This window comes from Mustela putorius, unplaced genomic scaffold (genome assembly GCF_011764305.1).
Source record: "Mustela putorius furo isolate JIRA1106 unplaced genomic scaffold, ASM1176430v1.1 tig00003898_pilon_pilon_pilon, whole genome shotgun sequence".
NCBI classification, from domain to species: Eukaryota; Metazoa; Chordata; class Mammalia; order Carnivora; family Mustelidae; genus Mustela; species Mustela putorius.
The window spans coordinates 11,469,168-11,490,595 of record NW_025422047.1 but is presented as its reverse complement, the minus strand read 5'-3'; the positions used below and the strand labels follow the sequence as shown (position 1 = coordinate 11,490,595).

At 52.6% G+C, this 21,428-nt stretch overlaps 1 protein-coding gene across 4 annotated transcripts in view; it reads right to left on the bottom strand.

Annotated features, from left to right (window-relative positions):
- Positions 1-21,428, bottom strand: part of DUOX1 (dual oxidase 1) — a 32,513-nt gene that overhangs the window by 10,945 nt on the left and 140 nt on the right. Inside the window, exons 2-23 of one of the 4 annotated variants that reach the window (XM_045067664.1) lie at positions 19,562-19,670; positions 17,414-17,497; positions 17,059-17,223; positions 15,157-15,344; positions 14,815-15,016; positions 14,509-14,675; positions 14,040-14,100; positions 13,772-13,868; positions 12,471-12,561; positions 11,388-11,490; positions 10,961-11,133; positions 9,635-9,810; positions 9,331-9,449; positions 8,660-8,797; positions 7,881-7,994; positions 6,954-7,153; positions 6,146-6,331; positions 3,818-4,043; positions 3,455-3,548; positions 3,014-3,189; positions 916-985; positions 416-541 (exon numbers count right to left, since the gene is read on the bottom strand). In XM_045067664.1, the coding sequence (XP_044923599.1) occupies positions 416-541; positions 916-985; positions 3,014-3,189; positions 3,455-3,548; positions 3,818-4,043; positions 6,146-6,331; positions 6,954-7,153; positions 7,881-7,994; positions 8,660-8,797; positions 9,331-9,449; positions 9,635-9,810; positions 10,961-11,133; positions 11,388-11,490; positions 12,471-12,561; positions 13,772-13,868; positions 14,040-14,100; positions 14,509-14,675; positions 14,815-15,016; positions 15,157-15,344; positions 17,059-17,223; positions 17,414-17,497; positions 19,562-19,619 (3,014 nt within the window). In that variant the 5' untranslated portion in view covers positions 19,620-19,670. Of the gene's footprint in view, positions 1-415; positions 542-915; positions 986-3,013; positions 3,190-3,454; positions 3,549-3,817; positions 4,044-6,145; positions 6,332-6,953; positions 7,154-7,880; positions 7,995-8,659; positions 8,798-9,330; positions 9,450-9,634; positions 9,811-10,960; positions 11,134-11,387; positions 11,491-12,470; positions 12,562-13,771; positions 13,869-14,039; positions 14,101-14,508; positions 14,676-14,814; positions 15,017-15,156; positions 15,345-17,058; positions 17,224-17,413; positions 17,498-19,561; positions 21,412-21,428 lie in introns of those variants that run through there. The other 3 variants (XM_045067666.1, XM_045067665.1, XM_045067667.1) reach the window with 3 other exon arrangements.

Sequence of the window (21,428 nt, the reverse complement as noted above, 5' to 3'; positions counted from 1 at the left end):
CACTCTCCAAGCAGAGAAGGGACAGCCTTGCAAGTGCTCACTTGGTCAGTTTATCCCAGGGGATGCTCTTCCTCTAGCCCAGTTCCCACTCACACTCAGATAGCCCTCTCCCCTCCCAGTCTGCAGCTGGCCCTTCTTACCCTGCTCTCTTCTCACCCTTTGCTGGAAGCTCAGAAGACACCCCTTCCAGGAAGCCTGCCTTGACTTCCCAGGCAGAGGTGAGAACCTCCTTGAGCTCTGAAGCCCCTTGCTCTGACCACTATTACAACAGTCATCAGTGGGACACTCTATCAATGTACCAGATCATCTTGTCAGACTATGATCTCCCTGGGCATGAACTCTGCCTCCTGCCTACACCCCTTTATGCTGAAGGGATGAATGACCTGCCTGGCCTTAAGGGGAGGAGCAGGCGTACTTCTTGCCAAACCTCCGCCGGATCTCCTGTGGAGGGTCTGTGTCCATGGGGCACTTCAGTCTCTGTGCTGTCCACTCCACGTCAGCGTTGCTGTGGGGACAGCGAGCACTCACTCTGGGGGAGGGACTAGGACAGGAATGAGAGAGAGAGGATTTTGGCCACCTGAGCCACTTGATCCTCTGCTGTCCCAGTTTGTCTTCAGAGGGGTCAGAGCTCTCAGCCAGGGGACAGCAGGATTCTCTAGAGACCTAGAGAGAGAATGAGTTATGTCCTGGGGATACACACACAGTGGTGCCCTTCACAAGGGCATCTGACCCAGGAAGTAGGTGAGGACTGAAATCCAGCAGGTTCTCGGCTCTTCCTGGTGCAGGGCTATGTCTGCCTAGAGTGAGGAACCCTTTTTACTAATTTGTGTGAAGGCACAACATAGGCAGGTAGGGGAGAGAAAAGTCATCCTCCCACCTCAGCCCTCCTTCCAACATTCTGCAATGAGAGCTCACCAGATCTTTTCCTGGCTGATGTAGGAGGCTCTCCGGCACAGGTCCTTGATGACTTCAGGTACCTCCACCCCTGTAACGCAGAGCAGCAGCTCAGGGCCCAGAGCCCAGGAAGCCCTGGCATTCACCCCATATCCATACCATAGAGGGTCCTTGGCCAGTATCCTTGCCTTTTGGGTGCCCCAGCCTTAAACTCTGCTCCCAGTGGGACCCAGTCCCAACCATGAGTGGGCAGGGAGAAGACCTAAAACAAAGTTGGCCAGGCAGTGTCCCCTGGGTGCATGTCCACCTTCAGCCCCACTTCTGGAACTAGAACCAGGCTTATGGGATAGAGTTCAGGAACTATATACAATCTTCCTGCTGAGACCATTCTGCCACAAAACCCCTGCTAAACCCTCCAGCTTAAAAGCTACTGGGAATTAAATGTAGCCCTAGGAGGTACATAAATGGAGATCACCATAAAATCCTTGCCACCTTCCTCTGTTTAAAAATGTCCATAACCGGGACACCTGGTGGCTTAGTGGGTTAAAGCCTCTGCCTTTGGCTCAGGTCATGATCCCAGGGTCCTGGGATCAAGCCCCACATTGGGCTCTCTGCTCAGCGGGGAGCCTGCTTCCCCCCGCTCTCTCTACCTGCCTCTCTGCCTACTTGTGATCTCTGTCTGTCAGAAAATAAATAAAATCTTAAAAAAAATAAAAAAATAAAAATAAAATAAAAATAAATAAACAAATAAATAAAAAATTTTTAAAAAATAAATAAATAATTAAAATGTTCATAATAAAATGCTGGGGAGGGAGATACTCTCCCATGAGCCAGCTATGCCTGTCTGGGCTGAGCACTGAGGGGCAAAATGGTACCAAAAGGCAAATCTAGGTGCACAGGGAAAGGGATGATCCTTGTGCTATTCTGTACCTTTTCTGTAGGTATGTTTAAAATGTTTCATAGTAAATCTGAAGGAAACAGCAAGACACAACAACAACTAAAAGCAAAACAAGATAGGACCCAGAGGTACTCTTCTATATAATCCTCACTCCCCCAGCCTGGTCCTCCACCCCAGGGGCTGGATGTTCCTGGGACTCTGGCCTGGGCTCATCTCCAGGCACCTGCCCCTGCTCTGCCCTCAGGCCCAGGTGCCTACTGCCCTGGCTGCCTGGGAAAAGTGAGAAGCAGGAGAATTGGGAGTCCTGGGTCTGCACTGCACTGCACTGCACCTCTTCTCCAGCCCCGGGCTAGGGAAGCCCTGAGCAGAGTGTTAGCTCTGTCCTGCCCAACTCGCCCCTCTCCCTGATCTGAGCTGCTCAACTCCCCCATGTTCTCGTAATCCTGGGAGGGGCTGGGTTTGGTCTCAACATGCCCCAGTGAGACAATGTAATGGTACTGTAATAGCTTGGAGGAGGCCACAGAGTCCTGCTACCTGCCCCCTCCTCACCCTGGCTCTAGCCCCCACCCACCTGAGTCAGACGCGAGTGGGACAGGAGTAGGGGGAAGGACAACAGAAGTGGGTCTCCGTGCACTCAAGCAAACATGAACTGAGCACACAGACAAGGAATATAAAGGCAAACAAAACCAGAGCCACCCCTCCTCCGACATCAACACCTGCCACCAAACCCTGTAGCTCAGGTGACTATGGCCCAGGGCTGTAATAGGGAGACACTGTTTCCCCCGGTGCTGGGCACCCAGGGCAGGGGCTTTGACAGAGAGCTGGGAGAGGCAGAGTCTTATCTGCTGTTCCTGCACCCCATCCCGATCTTGCCCCCCGACCCCTGGGGCAAAACTGCATTAGGACTCTTGTGGGCCCTAGGCACTGGCAACTTACTAAACCACTTCTGCCCTTAAAAAAAAAAAAAAAAAAAAAAAAAAAAAAAAAAAAAGTAAATACATGTATTTATAAAAGGTAAATATTTTTTACAGTCATGTTGGTATATAGAAGGATATAATCCAGGTTGGATATGTTGCCACCTATTCATTATTATTATTCCTTCTTCTGATTTTAAAGAGATTAAAACATTTCTGCGGGCTTCTAAAAGTAGGTGGGCCCGAGGCACTGTGCCTGCTGTGTCTAATGGCTACATCAGTCAGCCCCAAGCCCAGGCTGCCCCACCTTTGACGCAGAGCTGCGTGAAGCGAAGCTCGCTGTCATGGTCCCGCAGCATGAAATGGAAGTCCTCCCACGTCAGCTCCTCCTTATCCTGGAAGCCAGACTCCCGGAACATGGACTCCACCACCTCCGTCAGCTGGTCCTTGGACAGGCAATTGTTGGAGATCTCGATAAAGGACCTGGGGATGGGGGAGGGAAGCCATCAGGTCCAGAAAAGGAGCTTGAGGCCTAGACAAGAGGACCTACTGGCCATCCCACCAGGCATTCGGAGCCCATACAGAAGGGCCCCAACTGGCCAAATCCCAAGCCCCCTCCTAGTTTATAACAGTCTTCGGCTATATGGCCCCTGCTCTTTACCCTCCTGTTCCCACCTTCATGCCCCCACTCCTTTCCTCCAGCAGTCGCTGTCCTGGCCCACTCTTCTGGCCATCCCACAGGACCAACCTCAGCATCCTGATGAACTCGTCCTTGGAAATGAGACCATTCCCATCAAAGTCATACATGCGGAACATAAGGCGAGACTTCTCCTCAGGAGAGCCTGGGAGGAGGAGGACCCTGTGAGAGCCCCAACCTACCTGCCTAACCCCAGGCTGGCCAGAAGGGGCCTCACATGAGTGTGACCCACTGCTGAGCACAACAAGGGGTCACTCTGCTTCCTGATCTCTACCTGGGTGCTCCCAGATGCCTGCTGTGGCTGGAGACCTGGCCTGGCACTTCCCCATCTCCAATGGGTCAGCTACCCTCCAGCCTCAGTCTCTAGCCCCTTCTATCACCGCCTACCTGGACGATTACTCCCTTCTCCCCTACCTTTCATGAAGACCACCAGGATGTCCAGAAACTCCCGGAAGGACAGGTAGCCATTGCCATCTTTGTCGGCCAGGGAGAACATGGACTCCACAAACATGTCCTGGGGCTTGAGGCCCAGGGACTCGGCAAACTCAGCTCTGCTCAGCTCGCAAGTCAGGGCCTCCCGTACTTTCTGGGATGAGTCCAGGGGCAGGGTCCCTGCGTCTGCCTGGTCGATGTCCAGCACCTGCCCCCGGGCAGTAGCAGAAGGAGGGAGAGAGAAGGAGACAAGGTATCCTTGATTTGAAGTCCAGCTGAGACTTATAGGAGCTGCCTTTTCCAGGTGTCTGCCCCCCACCATCTCCTGAGCACCTGTCCTGTGCCCTGCAGGTGGTCCCTAGGGCCATTTGTTCTACAGAGCTCTGGTCCTCTATGGTAGCTGGGTGGATCAGGGACGCACACTTGATCCAAGCAGGCGATGTGGAATGGGACTATGAGGTCCCAGGTCTGTCTTGACCTGAGCACAAGAAACCTCAGAAGCTGTGGACCACCATGTTCTTCCAAGTGCTCAGAGACACAGACAGAGGGAAGTAAACATACAGAGAAAACCAGGCAGGCTAAGAGAGAGAAGTAAGTGACCCTGTTGGCTGGCAACTCTCCCTTTCCTTGCCCCTTCCAGGCCAGGACACAATCCTCCCTTTGGAATTCCTGAGATATCACTGTAGCCTCAGTCAACTGATCCTTTGTCAGTACAAGCTTGCTCCTACACCCAAAGGAGTTTTGACTCGAAAAAAAGAAAAGAAAAGCCTCAGCTGAGTTGAGAAAAAGCTGGGATTGGGAAAGGAGAATTCTCACAGTGGGCTATCTGCAGCCCATCCAGGAGCTTTCCGAGCATCAGAGCAGGCAGTGGGGGAAGGAGGCAGGCCTCAGGCCACAGGACCTGTTTCTCCTGCCTGTCAACCGGGAGCCCCCGGTCCAAACTTGGCTATGATTTCATGAGGCAAACCTTGTTGCTTCAAAACAAGGAGCTTTAGTGGAAAGAGCCTGGGGCTAGAGGCAAAAGACCGGGTTCCTGTCCCAGCTCTGCCACCCACTTGCTGTGTGACCACAGGCAAGTCTCTCCAGTTGTCTGGCCTTCATTTTCCTTATGTGCCCTACTTGTCTGACAGGGCTATTGTGAGAATCAACAAGAGAAACTGTGTGGAAAATGTCTTGAAAACTGGAAGCACTGTGCAGATAGAGAGGGTTGGCAGCTACCCCCAAGTCATAGTAGCCCACTCTCGCACCCCCAGCACAAGGAGTCCCTGTAGTCCTGATGGGTCCCCAACTGAGTAGAGGTGCTCTGGCCCCCCCAGGCCCTCGCAATGAGTCTCCTCTCCTGGGGATCCCTCCATTCTAGTGCATACTCCAGTTCAATGGGCTTGGGGAGTAAATGACAAAAGACCTGTGCCTGGCACATTGTAAATGACCATTAATTGGCCGCTTCCCTCACAAATCTTCTCCCAGGCCAGCCAACCCTGCTCCTTCTCCTCAAACATTAATTGTTTGCCTTTCTACTGGGCACCACTGTGCAGTCCCTCCTGCTCCTTTCCTCTGAGCAAAAATTTTCCACCTCTTTTTAAGTTCTCACCAAATGTGACCCGAACCATGACTGTCCACCAGCCTGAAAACTCACTACCTTTGCTGAACTCCTACACTGCTTAGCTCTTAGCTGTTTTGTAGCCATCATTCCGTGCTGGTTATCTTCCCTTCTGTGGCTGTTCTTTCTTCCCAGAGGCAGGACAGAGTCCTTGCGTGGAACCTGGGCTGGATGGATCTTATCTCTACCAAGCTTCTCCTCTCCACCCTCCTGGACCCAGGCTACTTTATTTCTGTGCCTGATAGGGACTTGAGTCCTTGCATTTCTCTTCCTGGCTTGTTTTCCCACATCCTCTCAGTAGTTCTTGGAAGTATGCAAAGTGAGCACCAAAGCCCCATGAAGGCCTCTGGCAGCAGCATTCCACCAAGGAAGGGGGAACCAAAGGCCCTCACTGCCCCCACACTGACCCGGGCTTCCTGCGGCCTTTTAGTCAGAATGAGTTAAGTGACGGCAGAAAGGCTGGACAGTCCTGAGGAGAAAGCTGAGTGACACACGCAGATAAACTTCTGACGTGCCCTCCCTGGAGTCGCACAGGTAGGCGTCAGAGCATCTCCTTACAGAAAGGCCAGGTGATTGGGCCAAAAGTGCGGTAGGCCTGATTATCAGTGTCAGGGCTCCTGACTTTCCCTGGAGTCACCCCATGGCCGCATGCAGGCAAGGGCACAACCACAAGCAGACATGCATGGATAGACCCGAGCCTAGCTACATACCTGGGAGAAGAGGTGCCTGAAGAAGGTCTCCAGGAGGTGGCTCCGCTGCTCTCTCGTCACAGCTGCCCTCATCAGCTCCTGCTCCCTAAGCTCCCACTCCTGGAACCTCAGCCCGCTCTCCTTCAGGGCCGCCCGGAGGTTGTCCACTAGCACCTGCCGCTCCTCCTCCACGTTAAATAGCAGCACCTACGGAGTGGTGACAGGGAGAGCAACACTTTGTGGAGGCCTCCTGGGGCCAGGAGCTTTGCGTGAGTTCTGTCGGAGGCCGCTGGAAAGAGTGCCCTTATAAAAGGAATTTACTGTTCTGTCCTGGGGTCAGTGGGGTTCTGGGCTCACTTATAGGTACAGAGACTGCCTTCAGATACACATGTCTGCAGCCATCCTTCCCTCTCTGTTTGCACTGGAGAAGAGAAGGAAAGGCAGGGAGGAGAGATGATGGAAGGGACCGGGAGTCAGATAGCTGAAAACCAGCCTCTGATTGAGTTCCTCTCCAAAATCTCTAACAATTCACTAGATCCTATAATCAGAGGGCAGGGAAGAGGGCCTGACTTCTTCCAAGGACTCCCAGCTAGGGCCCACTGGGGCATCCTTAGAAAAGGGGGGAAGACTGCGCAGGAAGAAGGTGGCACTGGGGAGATCACGTCACCTCACAGGCCCAGAGCCGGACAAACGTGTTCATGTTTCTCTCTCTATCGGGTACTATAGCCTGGGATTAGAAGCTGGAAACCCTTCCTGATTCAGTGCTCTTTCCCTTCCACCGGGCTGCCTCCCTGGCTGTGGCCCAGGAATGGGACCAGCTGGGCCTTACCAGGTCATACTCCTTGGGGATCTTGAGCAGCAGGGCACGGCGTCCACGGTTGCCAGATAAGATGAGGTTGACCTGCTGCGGGGGCCGCAGCTGGATGGTGCGGAGCACAGAGAGCCTGCCGTCCACCACGCAGATCTGTCCGGGCTGCAGGTGCACCAGCACAGGCCGGGAGGGCTCCTTGTGGCCCTGCCATTCCAATGCTAGAGAGACAGGGCTGGGTCGGCTGGGGCCAGGATGAACGAGGCTGGCTTCAGGCTGGAGTTAGGTCAAGGCCTCTGTAGCTCCTGGCCCCTTCTTAGGTACAGAGGCCCCTCCCCAAGAGTCCTGCTGTGCCTGTAGCTCATGTGAAGCACAACTACCATTTTCTGAGTGTTTACTGTGCGCCCAATACTGTACCAACCACTTGGAGTGAACTAGTTAATTTAATCTTCATAAACCTGTGAGATAAGTGCTGTTATTATTCCTGTTTAACAGATAAGAAAAAATAGGTTTAAAGGGATTAGAAAATCTGCCTAAGGCCCAAAAGCCCAAGTGGTAGAATCCAGATTCCAGTCCTCATCAGTGTGACTCTGGACTTCCATTAATTTCTTCTCTGTTGCCTAAAATTCCAGGGTAAGATGCCACACAGCATCCATTGCCGAGGATTCTAAAGATTCCTGGTAAGCCTATGAAATGTAGTCAGAGCCCTGTGACTCCTCCCCATGAGTCCATCACACCCACTTTTTGTGGGACCATGGGGAGGTTCTATGGAGGTTGAAGGAGTCCAGGTCCAAAGTCCACCTGATGCCTCCATGGCTCTTCCCACCTGCCCTCATCTGCTTGGAGGCCTAGAAAAGGGAGGCCTTTTCCTTAGGCAGCTGAGGTGGGGGTGGTCTGCAGCTCTGAGTTATGTCCTCCCCTGAACTGCCCTGGCAGCTTCAGACCTACCTTCCACGCCCCCCACGAGCTTCTCAGACATGATGCTCTGGCGGTCCTGACCCTGGAGCCTCTTGAAATTTCTCCTTCGGAGTCGGGCAACAATCCAGGCACTAAGCAGGCTCACTGAGTGGGCAGAGGCAGGAGGATGTTCAGAGGAAGGGGTGGGGGGTCTGGCGAGATCAGTGGCCCCTTTAACAGGCAAGACCCCTTTCTTTCCCCATCTCTTAGGTCAGCTCATTCAGTTGTCTCAAATTGTGAAACTCCCTGGTTGGGGGTGGGGAGGGAGCTTTGAGTATCCTCCAAGAGACCAGTACAGCCTCTGTGGCTTCCACCACTCAGGTCCCTTGCCAGCCGTAGACTAAGGCCAGAGTCCTTGTGCCAGAGACTGGACCTGCTCTGCCATGCTCCTGGTGGACTCACACATGGCCATGCCAAAGTCTAGGTCTCAAGCCTCTGCCCCAGCTAGTTCTCAACTGATTTTCAGGCAGGGTTTGCCTTGGACAGTTTCCCAGGCCCAGGCTCCTGCAAGTAACTGTGAGATTTGGATTCCCTGTGGCTCCTGACCAACCGGGGCCCTGGAAGGACTCCAGGAGGACAGAAAGGCAAATTTCCCTGAAGCTGACTTATCTGCGGGTCAGATACTTCTCACGTCCCCTCCTGCTCTGATATTTTCATCATACGCCCAAAGGAACAGTACTCTGCATAGTTAGTGTCCTAGATGAAACCACCCCACTGCCACCCCTCAGCTTTCGCATTTCACCCAATACCCCCCTGCCCATCACTTTTACCCAGGGGGAAGCAGCAGAGAGCCCCAATGGTGACCCCAAAGCCAAATCCACTGCCTTCAAAATAGTCACGCACGATGGAGGGAGCACAGGCTGGCAGGCCTTCGGTGCTGAGCTGTCTTGGCTGCGGGCAGGGGTCTCCTGGGGAGGCAGAGGAAGCTAGAGTTCTGAGGGTGCTGGACCAGAGGCTCTGGTACAGAATCACTGAGGAGGTTAGGGTAGCAGGAAACATAGGGTGGGGGGGAGTTCTGCGTAGCAGAGGTATGGGAGCTGCTTACCCTTGTCATTCTCTCCCTCACACACACATATGTACACACACACACACACAGCACTTCCCTTGTCACAGCTGTGGGATTAGGATATCCTAACTGCACTGGGCCTTCTTGATATTACACCCACCCCAGGCTCAGCCCAGCAGATGCGAGTCTCCTCCCTAGGTCTCTCTGAGTCTCAGTCTTGCCACCACTTGGGTACCCCCTGGGGTTGTGCAGAAAGGAAACTACACAGCCACATGTGGCCACCTTGGTGCCAAGAACCAAAGTTCCCAAGGGCAGAACCGTGACTCACTGCCTCCTTGAAGTCTACTGCCCAGCCACACCCGAACCAGGCCCACAGCTGAGGAGGGATGAGATACCAGACCCCAGGCCACTCCAAGCATCCCCCGGGCCACTCACCCGTATGCCAGAAGAAGACATTGGGTTGCAGGGCACTGGGGTTCATCCTGGTGACAGCCACTAGGACATCCCACAGGGAAGTGTTTCTGATCTCTGCGATTTCTTCCTCAGTGAATAGCCTGGGGATGGGAGAGTTGAGGAGATGTTGTATTGGGAGAGAAATGCCTGCTCTAGCCCAGGGCTCCAGAGGGGCCAAGGAGAGGGGGAGGCCAGCTGGGAATCACGGGGCTGCTGACATTATACACAGAGGGCCTGGGGCCCAGGCCAAGGTGAAGTCTGAGGAAGCAACCCAGGCAGGCCTTACCCATTCCTGGTGTTCTCAAACCAGTAGCGGTCGCCATCCCGCAGCCGCACAAACTGGTCAAGGACGATGGTGCTGAAGAGGGGGCCGGGATCTCCGTGGCTCTCCAGGAGCCCCCCGGGGAGCAACTCCAGCCGGGACAGGTCCTGGTTGTACAGGGCAGCTGTGGCCTCCAGCACCTGGAGCCAAGAAGGGATAGCAGTGAGTGCAAGGACCTGGTACCCACCCTGGGGAAAAGAGGTAGTTTGCAGGGATCAGCCCCAGGGATGATAATAATAAATGAAAGTGACAATTACTCACTTATTAAGCCCCAGGCACCATTCTGAGTGCTTTACACAAGTTAACTCATTTATGGAAACTCGCTCACAGACTCAGCTGCCTATTTTAGAACGTTGGAATAAAATGGGCAGCCAGTTCCCTATGTGGATTGTTCTCAAAAAGGTATGAAAGTTGAGGATCAAAATCAGTACAAAAGCTGGAAAGGTAGAATGATGTATTAGAGAAGGTTTCTATTCTTGAGAGCTAAAAAAATTCTTAAAAATTAAATCCCTTAATATACATTCTTTTTGGAGACAGACTTCAACATTATATGAGCAGCACTTTCTACCTGACCTTTACTTTAGTTCTTTTCTCTGCTATGTAAACAAACATTTGCCCAGCTTAATTCCAGCAAGGGCCAGTTAAGATAAAGATTTGCTACTTTTGGTGTGCCCGGTGATCCCTATCTTTATATTGATTTTATAAAGCTTACAAGCCCCATGTGCATAGTGCTTCTTCATCAACCTTTCAATTCTCCACTTTTCAACAATCTTATAAAACAGTAAGGACAAAAGCAATAAAGCAAGCATGCAACTGTAGAAATGCCACTATGCCAAGAGGGTAAGGGGACCAAAACTGGTCTGTTGATGGCAAGCGACGTCGCTTGGCCAGGCGAGATAGCTCAGGGTGTGACAGTTGACTCCCCAAAGGCAGCTTGAGTATCAAAAAAGTGTAAAATAGTACAGCTTTTCCCTGGGTCAAGGACCTTCTACACCTGCTCAGATGGCTGTTAGAAGAGCAAGTGAGATAATGCCTATTAAGTGCCTGGCATGCAAGAGATGCTCAACAAACATTTGCTAGATTGGCAGAGTCACAAGGTCTACTGCCAAATCCTGCTGGTCTGGTAACTTCCATCGTGGTGTATGACACTGGGATGCCACCTGGGTGAGTCCCATCCCTCTCCCCAGGGACTTGTCTCTAGTGTTTGTATCTCACTGACTGCCTTCCCTGTCTTGGGCCAATGTGGTTCCACCTTCCCACCCTGCCCTCTGGGTCCCAACCCCTCCTTACGGTGTGGTTGTTCTGGGAGAGTGCAGGGTTGATGTCCTGCCATCTGGTAACAGGAGCCAGACCCAGTGCTGCCCTGGCCTTGGTGTAAGAGGGCAGGCCCAGATCCCGGCCCCTCTGCAGGCAGCCAGCCAGGTAGTCTGTGCGGGAAAACTTCAGGGGTCCAGGCCAGAAATCTGGGGATGAAATAGCGGAGGGTCTGAGGGAGCTCAGGGCCACCACAGCAACAGTAGCCCAGGACCCAGGCTCCAACCAGCCCCAGGGGGGACTGAAGTCACACAGAGGGAACCATGGTCACTAGGTCTCTCAGCAGTTAAAGAGTGCAGGTTCCCAGCCCCAGGCACCCTCTCTGCCCTGACACGGGAGCTCCAGCAGAAGCCCCACCCAGGGACCAGCAGGGCACAGGCTGAAGGGATAGCCTCAGCCTCACCAAGCACATCCTCGACCACGACATGGTCCTCTCGCTCAGCGATCTGGGAGGCCATGCCCAGCAGCAGCGCATCCACGTCCTCAGCTCTTTGCAGGTTTGGATGCTTTGGGAATGGGGAGAGAGGGCGGGGCTGAAGGTTGAGCAGCCAGGATCTCCCCACACCACAGTGCATGTCTTGGGCCCACCCGGTACTGGTGTTTGCTCTGAAAGTAGCAGGCCATTCCTCCTCCATTGGTTGATTCCTCACTCAGGGTGAGTGATGTCCCCATCCAAAGCTCATGCTGCTGGGAGACAAGTCCCCACAAACACAAGGGATCTAAAACTTTACTTCCACTTAGGAGAATGGACGATATGATCGACAAAGGCACTAGAGCATCTAGGTCTTGGTCTTTGCTCTGTTAGTGAACAGGTGTATGACCATGGGCAAATCACAGGACCTCTCTGAACTCAGTGCCTTCCCCTTAATAAAAATGGTATTAGGGATAAAATTAATTTAAGTTAAATTAAAATAAAACAATTAGGAGGACACTGAGGTCTTCTTCAGTTCAGCTCTGTGACTCTTCTCCTGTGCTTTCCTCTTCTCCCTTTTCCTCCCACCTCTCTTCTTCTCCACACAAAGTATAAGATTTTGCTTTAAATTATTTGTCAATGCTCTTCACCCACACTGACCTGGTTTGAGAGGGACAGATTATCCCTGATAATCTCAGAATTCTTTCCTCCTCCGTGCTTGCCCCTCAACATACACATTCACACACTGCCTTAGGTATGTCTCACTGGGACATTTCCTTGGGGGGAGGGGTGGGATGGCTGGGGTACTCCAAGGCCTACAAGGGGCTCAGAGCTGACAAAGGAGAAGAAAAACCCACAAGGTAGCAATGAATGTAGTGCCACACCTGCATAGGCCTCGCTGTCCCTCACACAGCCCTCAGGTGGAGGTGGAGGATTCGTTTTTGAGCATGTACACCGGCTCCCTCGGCCCTACTGCCCACCTGCATCACATACCTCAGACACAGATGCACACAAATGCATGCACACACATACACACATACCACACACACCCACATATGTGCCCCCGGTGCTGACCTTTCGGCTCCAGTAGCTGTTGCAGACCCGGAGAGCTCTGGAGGTACTTGAGTTCGAATGGATGACCTCCTGGAAGTGACAACTGGCATTTCTGAAATGCAAAGAGTGGGGGCGTGATGGCTTAGGCCATGGGGTCAGTGCTGGTCTCCAGGACTAGATATAGCCAGAGGCCAGGCCATTGTAAACATTTAAAAATGTACCCAAAGCATCCACATGCTTCCCCTCCCCATCTCTTTCTCCATTTCTCTGTGTGTGTGTGTGTGTGTGTACACTCAGTATACACACACACACACACACATAAACATGGGACTCTATTCAGAGTACCTCTTCTCTCCCAATTCCCAAAGACAGAATTCATTATATATGAATACATATGAATACATATGAATTCATATGAATACATATGAATACATATGTATACATACATATATATACAAATATATGTAAGTTAAACGATTTAAAAAGGATTTTTAGTTGTTTTTTTGAAATTACTTGTCTATGGATAAGTCAATTGCTATGATTTCTTGGCTATCATTAGGCAGATCTAAAAATTGTTCCAGAGTAAGAAAGTCAAACCTATGAATTTTTAAAAAAGATTTTATTTACTTATTTGACAGAGAGAGTGAGAGAGAGAGAGTATAAGCAGGGGGGGGGTGTAGAGGGAGAGGGAGCAGACTCCCCACTGAGCAGAGAGCCTGATGCAGCACTCCCTCACAGGACCTTGGGATCATGACCTGAGCTGAAGGCAGCCACTTAACTGACTGAACCACCAGGTGCTCCTAACCAACAAATTGTTTCAAATTATAATGCAATTATAAAAAATAAACTGATGTTTTGTTCCATATACATTTAATTAAATATGTATATTTTTAGTTTAAAGTTCGCTTTTCATTATTTTGGAGTCAAAGTTTTTCTTCAGCTCTCACACTTTTAAATTATAATTCCCTAGAAAGGCTTACAAGACCCAGGTCCTGTGCTTATAGCTACAAATGCCCCCAATGTAGTGTCAAGACCTAAGTTTCAGACCAGGAGGGATTGTGACTCACTCTCTAAGCCTCAATTAGCTTGTGTTTAATTGGGGGGTTATACATACACCAGCTGTAGGAAAATGGACACAAAGTGCTTCAAGACGACATGATGCCTTTTTAAACAATTTTCTCCCCCCTCCAAATTCACTGTTCTCTGGGGAAATTAGCACACTTCAGACTGATAATCCTTTCCTGAGGGCTCCTGAGGGCAGATTTTTCTCAAATGACATCCCCATTCCTCCTAACACAGAGACGTTTATGCTTTGCCTTCACCTCATGTAGATGCCAGGAGGCACCAAGGTGGAGAAGAACTGCTCAGAGGCCGCCAGGAACTCAGGGGAGATGCTGGGATCCAGGAAAGGGCGGTATCCTGGGGGAAGAGGAGAAGAGAGAGGACAGTAACATTTAGCCCTTAAACCACCCACCCTCCTACCCCTCCTCTTCTCCCCGCTCCCTCTGCACCTCTTCTCCCCCATCCAAAAAACTCCTGCTAGCTCCCCCATTCTCCCTCCGCATCCCCTCACCTGCATACTCCCCTCACCTGCATACTTTGGGGGTGTTTTCTGCAGGAAGCTGGGCAGCCACTCATACAGAGCTATGTTCTGAGGGTCAAGACAGGGCAAAAGGGAGGCAAGTACTGGAGCAGCCATGCTGAGAGCGGTCTGAGCCCAAGGAAGGCTTAGGTGGAGGTGAGGGCCAAGCAGGGGCAGTCAGGAGGGAGGCAACTCCAACAGGACAGGGGCAGAGGCCTGTCCCCCACTGGGAACATGGGATGGCAGTGGCCTAATAACTAATAACCACAGCCAAGTCTCGTGTATAATGGCCCTTGGCCTGCTGCTCATCTTCGGGGTCCATTCCTAGACGTTAGCTCCAGTTCTGGGGGCTGTTTGTGTGAGGATGGAGGGCTCTGCGGGGCAGCGGAGTCTCCCGCGAAGCAGCGGGCAGTGTGTGTGTGTGGGGGGGGGCGGGTTACCGAGCCGGGGGAGGCGGGGACGGGGCGTGTGACTGACCTGGTAGGTGGCGATGACCCTCTTGCGCGCGTGCTGGAACAGCTCCTCGTCCCCCCACTGCGGGTGCTCGCGGGCCAGCCGCTGCGCGCACAGGTTGTGGTAGCGGAACCACAGCAGGCCCAGCGCCTGCAGGAAGGGGTCGCGGTTCCCTCGCTCCGCCCCGAAGGCTGCACGCGACGCGGGGCCGCAGGGCGCGGGGGACGCAGGGGAGGACGTGAGCGGCGGACTGACCGCCAGTGTGGCCGCCCGCAGCCCGCCCCGGCCCGCCCCGCGCCCCGGCCGCCGCAGCCCGCCCCGCAGCCTCACCGTACAGCCCCCGGGGCCCGCGCTGTCCGGTGGCCGGGTCGGGCGCAGTCCACATGAGCAGGGGGCTTTGCGCGTCCCGGGGGAAGGCGGGGTCGGGCCCCGACGCCAGCTGCCCCCCGGAGAAGCTCCGCAGCGCGTCGCTCCAGGAGTGCGAGGAGCCATAGATGGCGCTGCCGTCCAGCCAGCCCGTCACCTCGTTGCTCTGCAGGGGCACGAAGACGGTGAGCCGCCAGGGTGAGCCGGGGGTGGGGGAGCGGAAGCGGGTGTGGGTGGGCGAGGGGGTGGGAGCCCCGCCCCGCCCTGTCGGGCCGCGACCTCGGGACCCCGGCCGCCTAGTCTCACCAGGTCGCGGGGATTACTGGGGCTCCGTCCGGTCTCGGGGTCCCAGCGGCTCCTCTGGAAGGGGAGGACCACGTCCCCGCGCCGGTCGGGGTCGAACACCGGGTCGCCGGGCGGGATGTGGATGTTGAGGAACTCGGCTGGGCAGCCGGGGGTCTCCACGCTCACCAGGTCCGAGAGCACGTGGTAGCCTGTCCGCAACAGGGGAGGGTGAGCAAGGACCAGCTAAGGACCATTCTCTCTTCTTCATCAAGTATCTATAAGCCTTCCCCAACTTCCCCTGAAGCTTCAAAAGACTCCTCAGCCAGTCTTGGCAAGCCCAAGTCTTGACCTCCTTCACCCTTCCCAGTCCTTTGTTACACCCTGGTCCAAACTGTTTTCATTGCCAGTTTGGTCTTCTCCTTGGTAACTGGGAGGTGCCCTGGTGAGTGTGCCTAGGCAGTTGGGCTGGGAACACCTGCTCCAACATGCATCTGAGAGCAGCCCACACAGAGAATCTCCCAGTCTCACTGCAACACTGGACACTGGGAATCAAATAGAGACACCCTGGGTGGCCAGGACGAACCTGGCATTCCTGCTGGTAGCAGCAACCCACAGTCACTGGGGTCTGGCCAACCACTCTAGCACCCCCATTTTGACACTCCACCCACCAACCCTCTTGCCAAAATAAAAACCCTGCCCTGAGACTGTCCTAGGAGTCACAGGGCCAAGAGTCAGAATAGGGTCCCACCAAGAGTCCCTACCAGATTATTGTCATATTCCTGTCTTTACCTGCAGTCCCATCAACAGCTCAATGTGGGACAAATTTATGCCTCCCCCAACCAGACTTTCTCCCTGTACATTTTCTTCCCCAGAAAAAGAAATATAAGACATAGCTTTATTGACTTAAGAAAAATCATTTTAGGCCCCAGACATCTTGTGATTTATGACTACTTGCCCAAAGCACATTCTTGAGTTATCTTTGCAGGATTAAAACCCCTTTGCCCACTCAGATATCAGATCAATTAAAGGCAGACAATTGATGCCAACCCTTGCTAGCCCTTGTGAGTTCCATCAATTAAAACCTGGACTCTGGGGGCGCCTGGGTGACTCAGTGGGTTAAGGCCTCTGCCGTTGGCTCAGGTCATGATCCCAGGGTCCTGGAATCAAGTCTCACATGGGGCTCTCTGCTCAGCAGGGAGCCTGCTTCCCCATCTCTCTCTGCCTGCCTCTCTGCCTGCTTGTGATCTTTGTCTGTCAAACAAAATCTGAAAAAGAAAGAAAGAAAGAAAATTGGGGGTTTTTGGACAATTTTATTTATTTATTTATTTATTTGACAGAGAGATCACAAGTAGGCAGAGAGAAAGGGGAAAGCAGGCTTCCTGCTGAGCAGAGAGCCCGATGCCATGCGGGGCTCAATCCCAGGACCCTGAGACCATGATCTGAGCCGAAGTCAGAGGCTTTCACCCACTGAGCCACCCAGGTGTCCTGAAAGAAAATTGTTTTAAAAAAAAAAAAAAGCCCTGGACTCTGTCATTCCCAGATGACTTTTGCCTAAATTCTAGGGGGAATTCCCCATTGTACAAGTGCCTTCATGAATCCATAGGACCCTTAGCTTAAAACTTCCTCAGTTTTGTTATTCAGGAAGACACTGCTTTGAGAAATATACTCCATGTTCTCCCCTACTTGTTCTAAATAAAACTCTTCCTATTCTTGGCTTGGTTGTGTCTTTTAGCTCAATACCCTCCAAGAGGCAAATCCAGTTTTGGGTAAGAATACCCCATCTCATTGCCTTTCCCTCCATCTCTCACCTGCATTTCTAAGATCCTCCATCACTTCTCTCCCTCACTCCCTACTCCCCACTCAGACATAGAGGTGTCCAGCCAACCCTACTGGCTGCCCTCCCCCAGAGGTAGAGGGCCTCACCAAAGAAGACTCCCAGCACTGTTCGGTTTCGTAGGGAGGCCTGCCCAGCAGGGCCCCTCATGGCAGTGTTGCTGAGCTTTCTGGGGTTGGGCAGGTGGGGTTCTCCCAAGGGCTGGTACACACCATCTGCATAGCTGGCTGGGACCAGGCGCTGAAGCCGAGAGCCTGGGGTAGGAGGGAGTAGGGACAAAGATAAATCCTCAGTGGGGCTCCTTTACCCCCTCTGTCCCAGGCTTCCCTCCATACCACAGATCCTAAAACCTTAAGAATGGATGAGCCTTTGCTGGTGGCTGCCAGCCCTTGCCCCTTCGGGCAACCCTGCCCCTGGGGCTGTCTCCACCTGGCCCTCACCTACCTTTGCTGCCCCATCTGTGCTCCATGAGGTTGTTGTACCACCCATCAAATCGCTGTACCTCCCAGGAAATGGGGTTCTGAGCTCCTGTGTGAGAAGAGAGGGAAGGGGCAGCTGGGCGAGTCTGGGCATGAGAGGACAGGCAAGCCTGCAGGATAAAGCTCTTGGGAGCCTGGCAAGAGGAGCAGCAGAAGGTGGACACCCAGCACAGCGTGGAAGGCGGGCGGCAGAGGGAGAGAACGGAGGACAAAGTGATATTCAAACTCAAGCTCAGTCTTCCAGCTGCTCGTGGAAACATGGCAAGGAGCACTGAAGCGGTGTAGCCAGAGGCAGTGTGTGCTGACAAATAACCAGAACAAGATGGAGCTGGAGAACAGTGGCAATGTGGAAGGGCACACAGGAGCCTACTACAGCCCGCACACCTCAGCTCCCTGCGGGGACAAGGCAGGACAGAAACCATTCCCAGCCTTAAGATATCATATGGAGCAAGAGCCAATGGCACCCCAAAAGCCAACCACTCTTCCAACCAGGGAAGGAGAGGTCATGCTGTGACCACTCCCTGGGTAGGGGAAGTATGGAGAGGGGCTTAGCCCTCTCCTGCTCAGCAAAGCGAGGGCAAGGGTGTGGGCCCTGGGGCTGTGGCTCTGGGGCCTGTTGCTACTCTGGTCTCTTTTCCAGGTTCTGGGGTGGGGACCAGATCAGGGACTACCTGGTCATGGGATAACCTTAGCCCCTCCTCTTTTGAGGCATCATGTTCCTCATGTAATTCCTCTTATTGACCCTATTCTACTTTCCAAAAACTAGAATCTGGGAGGGAGCACTCAGTTGTTGAGGGAAGAACTCAGGCAGTGAAGGGGGAGGGAAGGATCCAGAATCAGAAGTGGAATGGGAGTCCTTCTGGTCAGTAGATCAGATGACCAGTCAGATCTCTTTCCCCAAACTAGAAGACTACAGGGCGGAAGCTCTCTCTGCTCATTTCGGGGAACAGAACAAAGGACACTCATCAGCCAGAGAGAGACCCATTCCTGATTGTCTTTACACTCAGACCAAGCACAAGATCTCAGAGCTCCTCTCCTGACCCACACTCCCATGTGTGCACACTCATTCATCAGAAGGTCAGAGAAGGAAAATGACTCGGGCTCTGATGTTTGAGCAAAGACCTCAGCTAAGAATCCTGGACTTGGGGCAGGAACTGGCAAGACTACATACATGTGATCTCTAAAGAAAGATGAACTGGTGGCAGAACAAGGGGGAGGAGGGTCTTTGGGGGAGAGCAAAAGGGAGAATGCCTCCTGGGAATAAGTGCCAAGAGCTAACAAGAAAAAGAAAACCCAAGGTCAAGGCAAAGAGAGAGCTAGAAGGAATGAGAATGCAAACAGCTCTGTCCTGGGGGAAGCTGTAGGGGTCTATTGCCTTCATTCAGAATAGGACTTTCCAAAGGTTTTCTCTGCTTCCTTTTCTTCTATCTCCCCCACGGGCCCTTGATGATAAGGAACTGGCTCTCAAAAAAAGAAAAAAGGTAGGTATTTATTTGAGAGAGAAAGAGAGCTAATGAGTGAGAGCACAAGCAGGGGGAGCAGCAGAGGGAGAGGGAGAAGCAGACTCCCTGCTTAACAGGGAACTCAACAAAGACACGTGGGGCTCTATCCCAGGATCCTGGGATCATGACCCAAGCTGAAGGGAGACACTTAACCAACTGAGCTACCCAGGCACTCCAGGAACTGGCTCTTTTTTAACCTAACCTGTAGCATTTCAAACCTACTTTCCTTCTCAGAGACCCAGACTTCAGAGAATGGCCTCAGAGTCTAGTAAGAGACTGTCCAAAGCTGACAGAAACAAGATGAAATCAAACGGACTGCCCATATTAGTAGTGGTGGTTGGTTGGTTTTGTTTTTGCTTTTGTTTTGTTCATATTGTTTTGAAACATTGGTGACTTCCCTTTAGCTTTGGTCTAGTCTGACCACAGGATCCTTTATTATCTTGTATGCCTCATCAGTCTTTTCCCATTTGGGATCAGGGGTCCTTACTTTATGAAAAAGAGAGAAGACAGAGAAGAGAGAAAGGGCCTCCGGACTGTAAGGAATGAAATAGGAAATGCTGACAGAGCAGGGTTCCTCTGCTCCCAGCTATACTTCTTCAATCTGTACTTACCCATGGCTGTCCATGACCCGATCAGGAGTGTCCATGCCAGAGCCAGATAGAAACCCATGATGAATATGATAATTGGGCTCAGATATTAAAACACCCTAAAATGGAGACCCTAGAAGAAGACAGGAAGAATGAGTCCCAGCAATTCAGGAGAGTCAGGCCAGGGCCTCTGAAGGTCCCTGGGAATCTACGTGTGGCCTGGGCCAACACCACAGTGGGGTGCAAAGAGCAGGAGACTCACGGTCTCCCAATAATCTTTCACTCACTCAACAAACATTTGACAAGCACCCACTATGTATCAGGTACTGGCTGACCTAAGAGCTGGAGATTAAGTGGTGAACAAAGCAAACAGAAATCTCTGCCTTCCTGGACTTACCTTCTTAGATTAACTGAAACACCTTGCTTTGGCCCAGCTTCTTGAAGTGTATATTCCTTGGACAGAGCCTTACTTGGGGGCCAGGACACTGAGCTGCTGCTAGTCCACGAGTGTGGTCTTAGGCAGGTCACTTACCTGGTCTGGACCTTGGTTACTTCTTCCAACAATGGGAGTAACCATGCCTGAACTGTCTATCTCCTAGCATGGTTGCCAGAATCAAATGTGAGAATGAGGCTGAACAAAGCAAGAATGGCAACAGGCGTTATGTATATACGATGTAGACAGAGGGCGGGTTGGAGATAGGCTCCTCTTGGTGGACTCAAAGAATGCAGTGCCAGGCTCTCCTGTCTTTGGTGCCAGCTTTCTGCTCTCTCTCCCCAGGCTAACAAATCACCCAGGGACAAGAGGGAAACAGAGGCAGCAGGGGACTCAGGCTGGGACTCTTGACTGGCACAGGAAGTGCCTCAGGCCAGTAAAGATCTTCCATAGAAACTGGGGGCTGGGGGTGGGACTGGGGAGCTATCAGAGAAAGCCTTATCTCAAACCAAACCCTTAGGACTCCTGAACATGTTGTCTAGTCCCAGAGGGTGAGCTCATCCCAACTTGCCATCTCCCATTAAACAAGTGAAAAGCCTTAGGCCCTGTCATAACTCAAAAGGTCAGCACTCCACCCACTCCATCCCAGAGATTGTCCACATGGTGACCTTTGATAGTGCGTGAAAAGCAGGGTCCTGAATGGTTGAAGCCATAAGGGTGGGCATGCTGAACTGGCCACAGTGGTCCTTCCCTGATCTAGGATGCTCTGCCCCTTCCCTCCTTCCACCGTTTCTTCAGGATCTGGGCCCCAGAGACCACTCAGCCGGGAAAAGCATGCAGTGAACTTTCAGGCCCGGCTGTGGGGATAAACCTGAAGAGGAATGTGGGCATGCTTAATAACCACTACTTTCGGGTGGGTAGCCACAGTGATTTATATACAACAACATTGGTTCAGTAACTTTCTAACAGCCTTGAGTGGAGGGCATAACCTTATGACAGGGCAGTGAAGCTGCAGGCCGTGGCAGAACTCTGGAGGGAACACAGGCCTACCTTGTGCTTGTCCCACATGGCTACTTTTCCAGCCTGAAGTCCTACAATGGTGACCCTGAGATAGGAGAAATATAAGCCAAGGCCATAGGGATTCCAATCCGGTCCCCAGGGTAGGCTGAGGGGAAGCCTGGACTCTTAAAAGCCCAAAGTTACCTCCCTGATGTCGCTCCGCAGAGATCCTTTAGGCCCAAGCAAACCAGGCCACCCAGCATTCCCAGTTCTCGAAGAACCCAAAACTTTGGTGGTGGAGGTGCGGAAGGAAGAGGTCTGAACAGGCTCAATTTTAGCTCTAGGCTAACGACTGAGGCGTAGATGGCCCAGGGCGAGAATTCCGCTTCCCTCAAAAAGCGTGGCCGAGCAGGGGCACGCTCCGCCGAAGCCACGCGGGGGGAGTCCCTCCCCCGGAGC